The sequence below is a fragment of the Phocoena sinus genome, chromosome 4, assembly GCF_008692025.1.
Source record: "Phocoena sinus isolate mPhoSin1 chromosome 4, mPhoSin1.pri, whole genome shotgun sequence".
Classification (NCBI taxonomy): Eukaryota; Metazoa; Chordata; class Mammalia; order Artiodactyla; family Phocoenidae; genus Phocoena; species Phocoena sinus.
The window spans coordinates 50,828,158-50,839,358 of NC_045766.1; the positions used below are offsets into that span (position 1 = coordinate 50,828,158).

General features: G+C 39.7%; 1 protein-coding gene across 1 annotated transcript in view; it reads right to left on the reverse strand.

Annotated features, from left to right (window-relative positions):
• SPATA16 (spermatogenesis associated 16) overlaps positions 1-10,683 on the reverse strand; it is a 225,834-nt gene extending 215,151 nt beyond the window's left edge. The window contains exon 1 of the mRNA XM_032630867.1: positions 10,069-10,683. Within this exon, the coding sequence (XP_032486758.1) occupies positions 10,069-10,683 (615 nt within the window). The remainder of the gene's footprint in view (positions 1-10,068) is intronic.
• Positions 10,684-11,201: the final 518 nt, after the last annotated feature.

Here is an 11,201-nt window from a genome sequence, read left to right on the forward strand (position 1 = left end):
TTTTTAAGACCATCCAGCATCTGGCTCTATCTCTCCACCTTTATTTCACAATAACGCCTTCCTCTGGCCTGCCCATCTCTTTGCTGTCCTTATTAGGTTTCATGCATCTTTCCTCAAGTTTTCCATCCTGTTAGCAATGTTTATCTCCAATATCATGCTCATTTTCTGTCCCCTCTACCCACCCGCTTTTCCATTCAGTTACTTATTTATTTATTATTATTATTATTTTGCGGTACGCGGGCCTCTCACTGTTGTGGCCTCTCCCGTTGTGGAGCACAGGCTTCGGACGCACAGGCTCAGTGGCCATGGCTCACGGGCCCAGCCGCTCCGTGGCATGTGGGATCTTCCTAGACCGGGGCACGAACCCGTGTCCCCTGCATCGGCAGGCGGACTCTCAACCACTGCGCCACCAGGGAAGCCCCCAGTTATTTATTTTTGAGGTTCATTCAAACCTTTAAATTCACCACAAATCCTCTCAGCATTTCTGTATTTTATGCATTTTTATCTTTAATAGAGAATAATAATAGTTCCCAACTCACTGGGTTACTGTGAGAATTAGAGGTGTTAGTATAGATAAAGTGCCTGCCACCGAGTTCATGCTCATAAATGTGTATCACAAACTCCATCCAACATTCCTATCCTAAAGCTTTGCTCTACACGGCCATTGCACATCACTGAACACTTGATAGATTTCTAATTTCCTTACAGTTATAGAACTTCTCTCTAAAGCTTGAATCTAAGTTCCTTGAGAACCAAATCCCTGTCGTATAATGCGATCTTACCCCAACATCACCCAACAAGTTGACAGAAAGTAGTGAGAAAGTTGTCACTTAATAATTTGTGGTTGATTTCTTAGCAAAACGTATCCCACAATGTCAATGATTAATTACTCATAGATTAGCAGCATAATTTGAATCATCATCATCATATCCCAAAGCAAGTTCTCCAGAAGTTATTTCTGGATATAAAATATATTTTGGTGGCGGCCTTCAAGTATATATGAAGCCAGTGTTCTCAGTACTCATAACAATTCATTCAAAATAATGAAACCATACTGAGACAGTGTAATGAAAATTTGGTTCCCCTTTTTTATTACACCCTGCCTATCTACATCCTGTTCTCTGATAGAAACAGAATCATCTCTCAGGTGGAAAGAAAGTCTTCTCTATTTTAGTGAATGTCAAATGAGGCAACCGAAGTGTTAAACTAGATGATTAAATAAAAGTTTCCCCCTAACTTTCTTCTAGATCATCTGAATCAAAAGAGTAACCACAACCTTACTCTGTTCTACATTACTGTGAACAAATTTAAGTGGACCTCATCTGCTCATTACATGCAGAGTCTGTTTGAACATCACCCTGTGTTGTGTATGAAAGCTGGAAAGGGGTAGGGGAAAGAGAGAGAGGATTGCTGTTTTAAACTTTATCTGGCTTTGGAAGCCTTGCAAGAAATTTAGAACGTTGGATAGTGGAAGAAATGTTGGGCAACATTATCCAATATTTGGATACGAGTCGTCTTTTTTTTTTAACGTTTGTGAACCTCCACATGGAATCATCAAATTGAATTACAGTTTAGGGTTGTGTAACACTTCAGTGAGTGAGTTGGTTGAGTTTTGATTCACAACAATGTAAACAGAGTTAACAGCATTTAAAAATACCCTAAGGTTGGGCTTCCCTGGTGGCGCAGTGGTTGAGCGTCCACCTGCCGATGCAGGGAACACGGGTTCGTGCCCCGGTCTGGGAAGATCCCACATGCCGCGGAGCGGCTGCGCCCGTGAGCCATGGCCGCTGAGCCTGCGCGTCCGGAGCCTGTGCTCCGCAACGGGAGAGGCCGCAACAGTGAGAGGACCGCGTACCGCAAAAAAAAAAAAAAAAAAAAAAATACCCTAAGGTTAACTGCCGTTTGAATCCAACCCCTAACGATGACCCGTAAACTATGAAAATGAACCTGCTCACTGAAAAGATCTTGCTCGGCTTCCTGTAGATTAGTAACTCATTTTTTATGAGGTCATCACTAATGAAATGAATTTAGAGACACATGCTAACTAACCACTGACCGGTGTTTAGTATCAACCTATTTATTAGTGTTAATAGAAAAGTAGTCATTGAGTTAATTTGCTTTTTAAGTGAATATGAGAAGATTGTTTTAAATGTAAATTTCCAAAGAGTACGTTTTCACGACAGTGATATTCACATTTTTCTTGATGCTTTGTAATAGCTTTAGAATGTTTAGATATTACTTCTCTTAATTCCCTTCAAAAAAGCACACATGGGTTAACATCTATTGTAGGTAATTTTTAAGGAGAAGGATCTTCTGTGTGAGCAGTTCTCAACTGTTTTTAGCTGCTCTAGGAACTTCAAAATACCAGAACCCCAAGCATGGTCATTGCCTGAACCTCAGACAATTGTATAAGACTTTCTGAGGGTGGGTTTGGGCACCCCTGTGTGTGTCTGTGTGTGTGTGTGTGTGTGTGTGTGTGTGTGTGTATGTTTAATAGCTCCCCTAGGTGACTGTAATTATGTCAAGAATCTAAAGACCTAAAGAGACATTTCTCCAAAGAAGATATACAGATTGCCTACAGACACATGAAAGAATGCTCAACGTCATTAATCATTAGAGAAATGCAAATCAGAACTACCATGAGATATCATCTCACACTGGTCAGAATGGCCATCATCAAAAAATCTACAAACAATAAATACTGGAGAGGGTGTGGAGAAAAGGAACCCTCTTGCACTGTTGGTGGGAATGTAAATTGATACAGCCACTATGGAGAACAGTATGGAGGTTCCTTAAAAAACTAAAAATAGAATTACCATATGACCCCGCAATCCCATTACTGGGCATATACCCTGAGAAAGCCATAATTCAAAAAGAGTCATGTACCAAATGTTCATTGCAGCTCTATTTACGATAGTCAGGACATGGAAGTAACCTAAGTGTCCATCGACAGATGAATGGATAAAGAAGATGTGACACATATATACAATGGAATATTACTCAGCCACAAAAAGAAACGAAATTGAGTTATTTGTAGTGAGGTGGATGGACCTAGAGTCTGTCATACAGAGAAAGTCAGAAAGAGAAAAACAAATACTGTATGCTAACACATATACATGGAATCTAAAAAAAAAAAAAAAGGTCATGCAGAACCTAGGGGCAAGACGGGAATAAAGATGCAGACCTACTAGAGAATGGACTTGAGGATACGGGGAGGGGCAAGGGTAAGCTGGGACGAAGTGAGAGAGAGGCATGGACATATATACACTACCAAATGTAAAATAGATAGCTAGTGGGAAACAGCCACATAGCACAGGGAGATCAGCTCGGTGCTTTGTGACCACCTAGAGGGGGGGGAGGAGACGCAAGAGGGAGGGGATATGGGGACATATGTATATGTATAACTGATTCACTTTGTTATAAAGCAGAAACTGACACACTACTGTAAAGCAATTATACTCCAATAAAGATGTTAAAACAAAACAAAAAAAACAATGAAACACAATGACAACTTGAACATGGATTTAGAGTTCCTCATGTTTCCCAACAAGCAGTCCTTTGTGAAAGCACCTTGTGGTTGGCCATTAGTTCTTACCCTTCCTGCTTAACAGTGTTCTAAGAGGTTCAGAAAGTTGCTCAAAGTCACACAGCAATTAGGTACCAGAAGCAGTATCCAATACAGATAATCTGACTCTAAATTCAGTGCTCTGTCCATCAGAGCTCTGGATCATTGTGGCCACCTAGGGTTAAGTGAGCTAGATACATCGAAGTGCTTACTGCTAATTCGCCAGATGGGCAATGGCAGGTGTTTACAAACCTACCAGTGGTGTGGCATGAATCTCTGCTATTCAGAGTGGTCCCTGGACCAGCGGCATGGACGTCATTTGGGAGCTTATTTGAAATGAGGCATCTGGATGCTCTACCACAGACCACATGCATTTTTAACAATATTCCTATACAACTTTTATAAACTTTAAAGTATGAAAAGCAAGAGTGTAAAGAATTCCAGATGTGAAACCAGGGCACCTGAATTTGACCTCAGCCCTGCCACAAACTAGCTGGGGCACTTTAAGTTTTTTTTAACTTCTTAGAGCATCAGTTTTTTGTTTTTGTTTTTTTATCTGTGAAATGGGAATGATAATATCTGTCTTTGAGGGTTGTTTTGATGATTATCTAAATAAATGGGCCTGGACCCCCAGCAGGAGTTTAAGAAATGCATATTGAATCTCTATGCAAATCCATAGATGTGTAAAAAGACAGCTCAGGCATTCAGCGAATTTGGTGAACTCTTGATTTCCTGATTATGTTGGACTAGGAACTATCTGTGTTAGAATCCATTTAAATTAAGCTTTCTGGGATGTCCACATTTTCATGCCCTAGAGATTTGCTACAGAATTATTCTCAGCAGAGCAATTATAGGTGAGGCTGCCCTATAATGAGATATCTTTGCTACTTCATTAAATAAACCCCCTTGCATGGGCTCCAAAATGGACCTGCCTCATACCAAATTCCATTACACTGGAAGTAATCGCATAAGAAGGCCCTGGTGCGGGTTCAGTGGTCCTGGATACCTAATGTTAACCATAAAGGGAATGTGTTCTAGAACAGTGGTTCCCAAAAGCTGGTTCTCAGACCAATACTTTACTGATCCAAGGGGCAATGAAAAAAAAAAGACAATTTAGTCAACTTTTCATAAAGTTGAATTATAATCTATTTAAAAAATATCCTTCATTCTGAGCGTATGCCCATTTTTGGGAGTATGCCCTTTCTATTTTCTATCTTTTTGGTGTTCAACTGCTCCATATTTTAATTAAATAATGATGATAATAGATGGTAATTTTTGTAATGTTCTTGTACAATACAAATACAAGGTCAATCCTCTCCCCCCTCCAACTTTTAACAAGAGTTTTAAGGTCCTTGAAATCCCCCAATTCTGAACAATTGTTATAGAAAAAATTGCTTAAAAGGAAATTCTTTCCTATGAAATTAGCAAGGGGCAGAGAGCATTTTACATTGGGGACCAAACTGCACAGTTTTAATTGGAGGGCAAATTTGTCTAGTGTCAGCATCTCACAGAGTGTAATGCTTCTCAAACTCCTGTGTGTACCAGGACCATTTGGGATCTGTTAAAATGCAGATCCTGATTCTGCAGGTCTGGCACAGTCCAAAGTTCTGTAATTCCAACAAACTCTCACTTCGAGTAGCAAAGGCATAGCGGTTAAGGTGGTGAGCTCTGAACCAGATCACCTTGGTTCAACTACTCCTGTTACTACCACTGCTAGCTGTTGATCCTTGAGCAAGTTACTTAACCTACCCATCCCTTAGTTTTCTCATTAGCAACAGAAGAATAATAGTCCCATCTCACATTTTTACTGTGAAAGTGAAATGGAACATTGAACGTAAATATTCCCAGAATGTAAAATACAGCACCTGACACATAGAAAGAGCTCCATAAATGTGAGTTATTACTCTAACTTCACAGATCAGTGACTGGAGCGCCAAGATATTAAAAAAGAAAAATATTAGCACCTCAAGGTGGAACCCTCAAGGGGTTCCTACATGATGAAATTGGAAGAATTGAAAGTTCCATTTGGTGAGGGATAAGTTGTGGTCTGACTTCTTTGGCTGGTTCAGTGGGATTGTTTGAAGCTGTGAATCTTAAAGGGTGGGTATAGATCTGTTCTGATTCAAAAGGTGGAAGCCTCTCAATTACTGAGATCCTATAAGTAAGGTTGAAATTATGGTATGGTTTAGGTTGTGTGCCACAAAATTATTAGAACCTTTGCTAACTTATAAATGACAAGAAAAATACCATTAGTACATTCCCAGACTTTAAGTTTTCCTATGTCTTTATTAATAATTATTCTTTTCCCCATGAAAGTACAGCTAGAATGTTTATTAATTAATCTCTTCTTACTTTTTGTTGACGGCCAAGCAATTTATTGGAAATAGTGTGTATTGCCTAATATGCCTCATTGGCCCATGAGGCCAATGTCTTACATTTATTTATTTATTTTTTATAGAATCCCTACTATTTTAATAGGGGGTGAATTTATATAGTTCTTTAAAAATTATAGGTAATAGCATCTAGGCATAAAACTGATTTAATATGAATTTATGGTTTTTATCTTCAATTTGTACCTTTTGCCCATCTGGTATGATTTCCGCTGTGATTTCAAACACAAGAGCAAGTGATGACTGATTTTTTAAAATTAATTAATTTATTTTGGCTGCATTGGGTCTTCATTGCTGCACGCGGGCTTTCTCTAGTTGCAGCGAGCGGGGGTTACTCTTCGTTGTGGTGCGTGGGCTTCTCATTGTGTTGGCTTCTCTTGTTGCGGAGCATGGGCTCTAGGCACGTGGGCTCAGTAGTTGTGGCTCGTGGGCTCTAGAGCGCAGGCTCAGTAGTTGTGGCACACAGGCTTACTTGCTCCACGGCATGTGGGATCTTCCCGGACCAGGGCTCGAACCCGTGTCCCCTGCACTGGCAGGCGGATTCTTAACCACTGCGTCACCAGGGAAGTCTGATGACTGATTTTAACAAAGATTGATGAGTTAGTCACAGAGCTAAGGACTAATCTAACCTACTTAACTGGTTCAACTTTATATAGTAAAAAGGAAGCACAGAAAGATAAATTATTTCATTAAGCACATTTAAGTAAATGCCTCCCATGTTCTAAAATCCTAAAAGATTAAAGTTGACTGCTTTTTGGAAGCTAAACTGTTATCTTCTGGATCACTGCATATCATTTTTATCTTTTTCATTTATAAAATATCAGAAATTTACCTGTCTAGTTTGTGACCATGTTATAGAAAAAAAAGGAGTTAATACTTTGTCAAGAGCACAGGGAAACTAATGTTTAAGCAGAACATTCTAATGCGTTGATTAGATAAGTTGGAAATTATTGTGTCTATTAATAAATATTCACAAATTTCTAGGGCCTTTCCCCAGTTTTTACTTTCTGTTTCTTTTTGGGGTCTTACCTTTAACCACAACCAGTCTTCTGTATATTTCTACAGCTGACTCTGTACCTCTCAGTTGCCAAGCATTTTATATATGCCTCACAATGCCTCTCATGTAATAATCACTTCATGGGAGAGCTGCTAGCTATCCTTCAATAGCCATACCCATCCTCCCCTTCTTCAGTAATAGGAATAAGAAAAATACGATTAGCACATTCCCAGACCTTTAAGTTTTCCTATAGGTCTTTATTAATAATTATTCCTTTCCCCATGAAAGTACAGCTAGAATGTTAGTGACCATGAATGTTAGGGCTATCGGGAATAAAGACCATAATTTTCAGCCTCCCTTGTAGCTTTGTGCAGTCACATGACCAAATTCGGGTCAATGAAAAAAAAATGGAAATGGTGTGTGCAACTTCCCATCAAGTGTGCTTGGAAGGACGCAGGGTGACTCTTTCCTTCCTTTTGCCCTCTTAATGGCTGGTTAGAAGGTGGGCGTGATGACACCAACAGGAGCTGGCATTTTGGATTAAGAGGTCACAGTCACATGTTAAGGAACAAAATAGAATCTGGTACCTGATGGTCATACCATACCGGCGCTTGACTACCTAACATTTATATGAAAACAAACAAACAAACAAAAACTTCTCTCTTGCTTTAGACACAGGTATTTTGGGTTTCTGTCACTTGTAGCCAAATCTAATCCTAACTTCACACACTGAAATATTCATAGTTGCATTTATCTTTCAGGTGTGATCCTTATCATTATGCCTTGGTCTCTGTCATCCATCCTATCTTAGTCATGTTAGGACCTAAGGAAAAGCAAGAGATGCATGAAGTAATACCTGAGAACACTTAATACTGAAGAAGTTAAATTCAAGAGAAGTTAAATTCAGGAGAGGAAAGAGTTAAAGAGGTTAAAAATCTTTTCTATTCCCAGTAACTTTGGTTTATTAAGGGACATTCTAGGTAAGATTTCAAAAGTTAAACAAAAGCTAGGCCAGATGTCTAAGCTAAGTTTTGGTCTCAAACTAATTACTTTTGTTAATTACCAGTAATTTGTGTCAGCATCCAACACTTTCCTAAAAACCCTTGAGGGAGGGGGAGGAGGCAGGGAGAGGGAGAGAGAGGGAGAGAGGGAGGGAGAGAGGGAGAGAGGGAGGGAGAGAGGAAGAGAGGGAAAGGGAATGGGAGAGGGAATGGGAGAGAGAGAGGATGTGCACAGCAGAGTCAGAACACAAGCATTTTCCAGTACAGTTGTAGTACAGATCTTGGGGTCATTAAAACCTGATTCAAATTTTACACTTCTGAACACTGGGTTTTATGGGAAAAACAGATATTTTCTTCCAGATACTGCAAATATCTTTTACTTCTACATAGGCTTAACTTGAATTTTATGTTCTTTCTTATTTTATGCCTTTTTTTTCCCATTGCCAAAATGATTCTTTTCCTTTATCTACAAAATTACACCTTTAGGGCTTCCCTGGTGGCGCAGTGGTTGAGAGTCCGCCTGCCGATGCAGGGGACACGGGTCTGTGCCCCGGTCCGGGAGGATCCCACATGCCGCGGAGCGGCTGGGCCTGTGAGCCATGGCCGCTGAGCCTGCGAGTCCGGAGCCTGTGCTCCGCAACGGGAGAGGCCACAGCAGTGAGAGGCCCGCGTACCGCAAAAAAAAAAAATTACACCTTTAGCCCTGCATACCCGCCCCACCCACCACCACCAAATTTCAGCTGAAAATAGCCCTAGCAGAAGTGCCCACGGTTCTTCATGGAGTCTTTACTTAGCTTCCTTTTCCCAGTCAGTGGCTTCTGGTCATTAGCTCAAAGAACAGCAGAGGGTTCTCAGTGGTTTGTGGATAACTTAATTTGGGGGCACTTTTTACATAGTTCAGAAGTTTACATAGTGCATCACTCTTTGGCTCTTTGTGTAAATGACCCTTTATAAGGACATATATTTATAGATGCATCTATTTGTGCACTGTCTCACCACTTCATGTCTCTTTGGGCCTCCTTTTTTGTGCCTAGAATTTCTTTTTAAATATTTAGTGGCACCATTGTCTACTATTGTCCATTAACAATTCATTGTAGGTGTAGTCATTTTTAACCTGCAAGTAACAGTGTAAATAAGACATTTTAAATATCCATCACAAACATCTCACATCTGACTCCTGCCCATGCCCCAGGTTCCATGGTGGATCAGTCACTCCTTTATGCCATCTCTATTTAACTGTTTACTGCTTTCTCTCCCTCACCAATTGTTAGAGGGAGGCACCTTGTCTTAACTCATTGTGTAAATCTCCAGTGGCCACCAGGCATATATAAAATGCCTTGAACTATTTTTTGTAGTTAATTAAATATGCAGTCACGAATGTTGCCAAGCCAATGGGAGTTCTAGTTACACACTTTGGTCCTTTTATAAGTTCAGTGGGTCATGAGATGGTGCAGTTTTTCCCATGACCTTTTTTGTGTTTTATTGGTGAGTCTCACGTTTATTTTAGCCCATGGGCTATTTCTTTATGCCAAGATATTGACCAACTTACCTGCTTGCAGAGAGAAAAATAATTATTCGTAAAGCTCAGTAGAATGGGAAGGGAAGGGAAGTTTGATGGTAAGGTAAAATGGTGTTGTTTTGTTTTTAATCAGTATTATGCATAAATTATCAGCCCATGCTAAAAAGTAAGATGGTTATGTTTAATCATGAAGACTACATATCAAAAGGGGACAGTTTGTATATTCATTAACTGCCTATTTCTAGAGAATCTATACCCATCACCACTGTACTAAAACTTTATGGTTTTTATAGGTATACATCTAAATTACAAAACCAACTGCATTTTAATATATGTTACCCACTGCAGAATTTGTTAGAGAAAATGCATGAGATGTGCTTTTGGGGTAATTTCTGTATGTCAAGTGCACACAAGCATATTAATTTGCAGGCACATCTTATTTATGTAAACTGAGAACGGCATAGTCTTGATATCATTCAGTATTTTCACCCCATGATCGCTGTTCATTACAGTATAATCAGAACTGCTCAATGTAATCAGAACTTTCCCTTTCACAGCTTCCCGTCACCAATCTATGTTTTTTTTTAATCCCATACCTCCAGTGCTGTTCTGAAATGTCCTGCTGCCACGGCGTATTTCTTTTGTCTGTAGCAAGAGCTGGCACCCTTTAAGGTTACCTGAAGCCATTTGTCAATCTGAGGCAGAAAGGTGAAATTAGGTACACGGAAAGGGTCTACTACTATTTCAGCAGCTTGGCATGTTGGCCGATTCCCAGTGGACATGTAGGACTCTACAAACTCATAGCTCACGTCCTCTTCATTAACGTAGACCAACTTCACCTCCACATCCATGATATTCTTTAAGGGGATGTGAGGCAGAGGCATGGTGATCAGTGGGCTGTCAAGGTCTATTACTTTTGCCTCTTTCTTTCCAGCTGGCTTTTCTTCACCTTCTGCCTTCCGTTTAAAGGCCACTTTCTCTAAATCATTGCTTTGGTTTTTTTTGATGCTCTTTGCCATTTTTATTCTCTCAGCTGTGATTTCTACCTGTTTATCTCCACAGCTTTTCTTAATCTCTTGTGGCATTTCCAGGATGCTGGGTGGGTTTGCTAAGGTGGACATTTTCTTGTTTGTGTTTATCTTTGGAACAAGTTGATCAGGATAGACCCTATTTATTGTATTCTCCAAACTCCTACTGCTTCCTGAATCCATTGATTTCCCCCTGAAACACCTGTAGGGGTGAGAAGAAGACACATAATTACAACAAAATTTTGAAATTCCAGTGGCTTTAATTTAGTCAGACTATAGTCAAATTCATTGAAAACACTGTTTAATTCATTATAGGTATTTATCACCTTAAAGTAAAACTGTATGTACATCATCTGCTGACTGTTTTACTAGAGAAGTATATGTTTCAGTCTCAGAATTCACCAAGAATTTGTTGAAAACACATTTAGACAATGTCTTTCAAAAATAACCATCTATAGCTGAACAACGTTGAATGAACATTTTTATGGGGTGCCCAAACTCATTGAATAGGAAAAGCTTATGCATAGCCACTGAGGACAAAAGAGGACCCCCCCAAAAAGTCTATCTCAATATTAATTTCTTCAGAAAGGCAGGTGGTCTAGAACTCATTATAAAATATACCGTTAACCTGCATAATAGACTTGCGAGTCTAAAGAAACCACAGCTGCTTCCTCTGAAAGGCTTCTAGAAATGTTATGAGC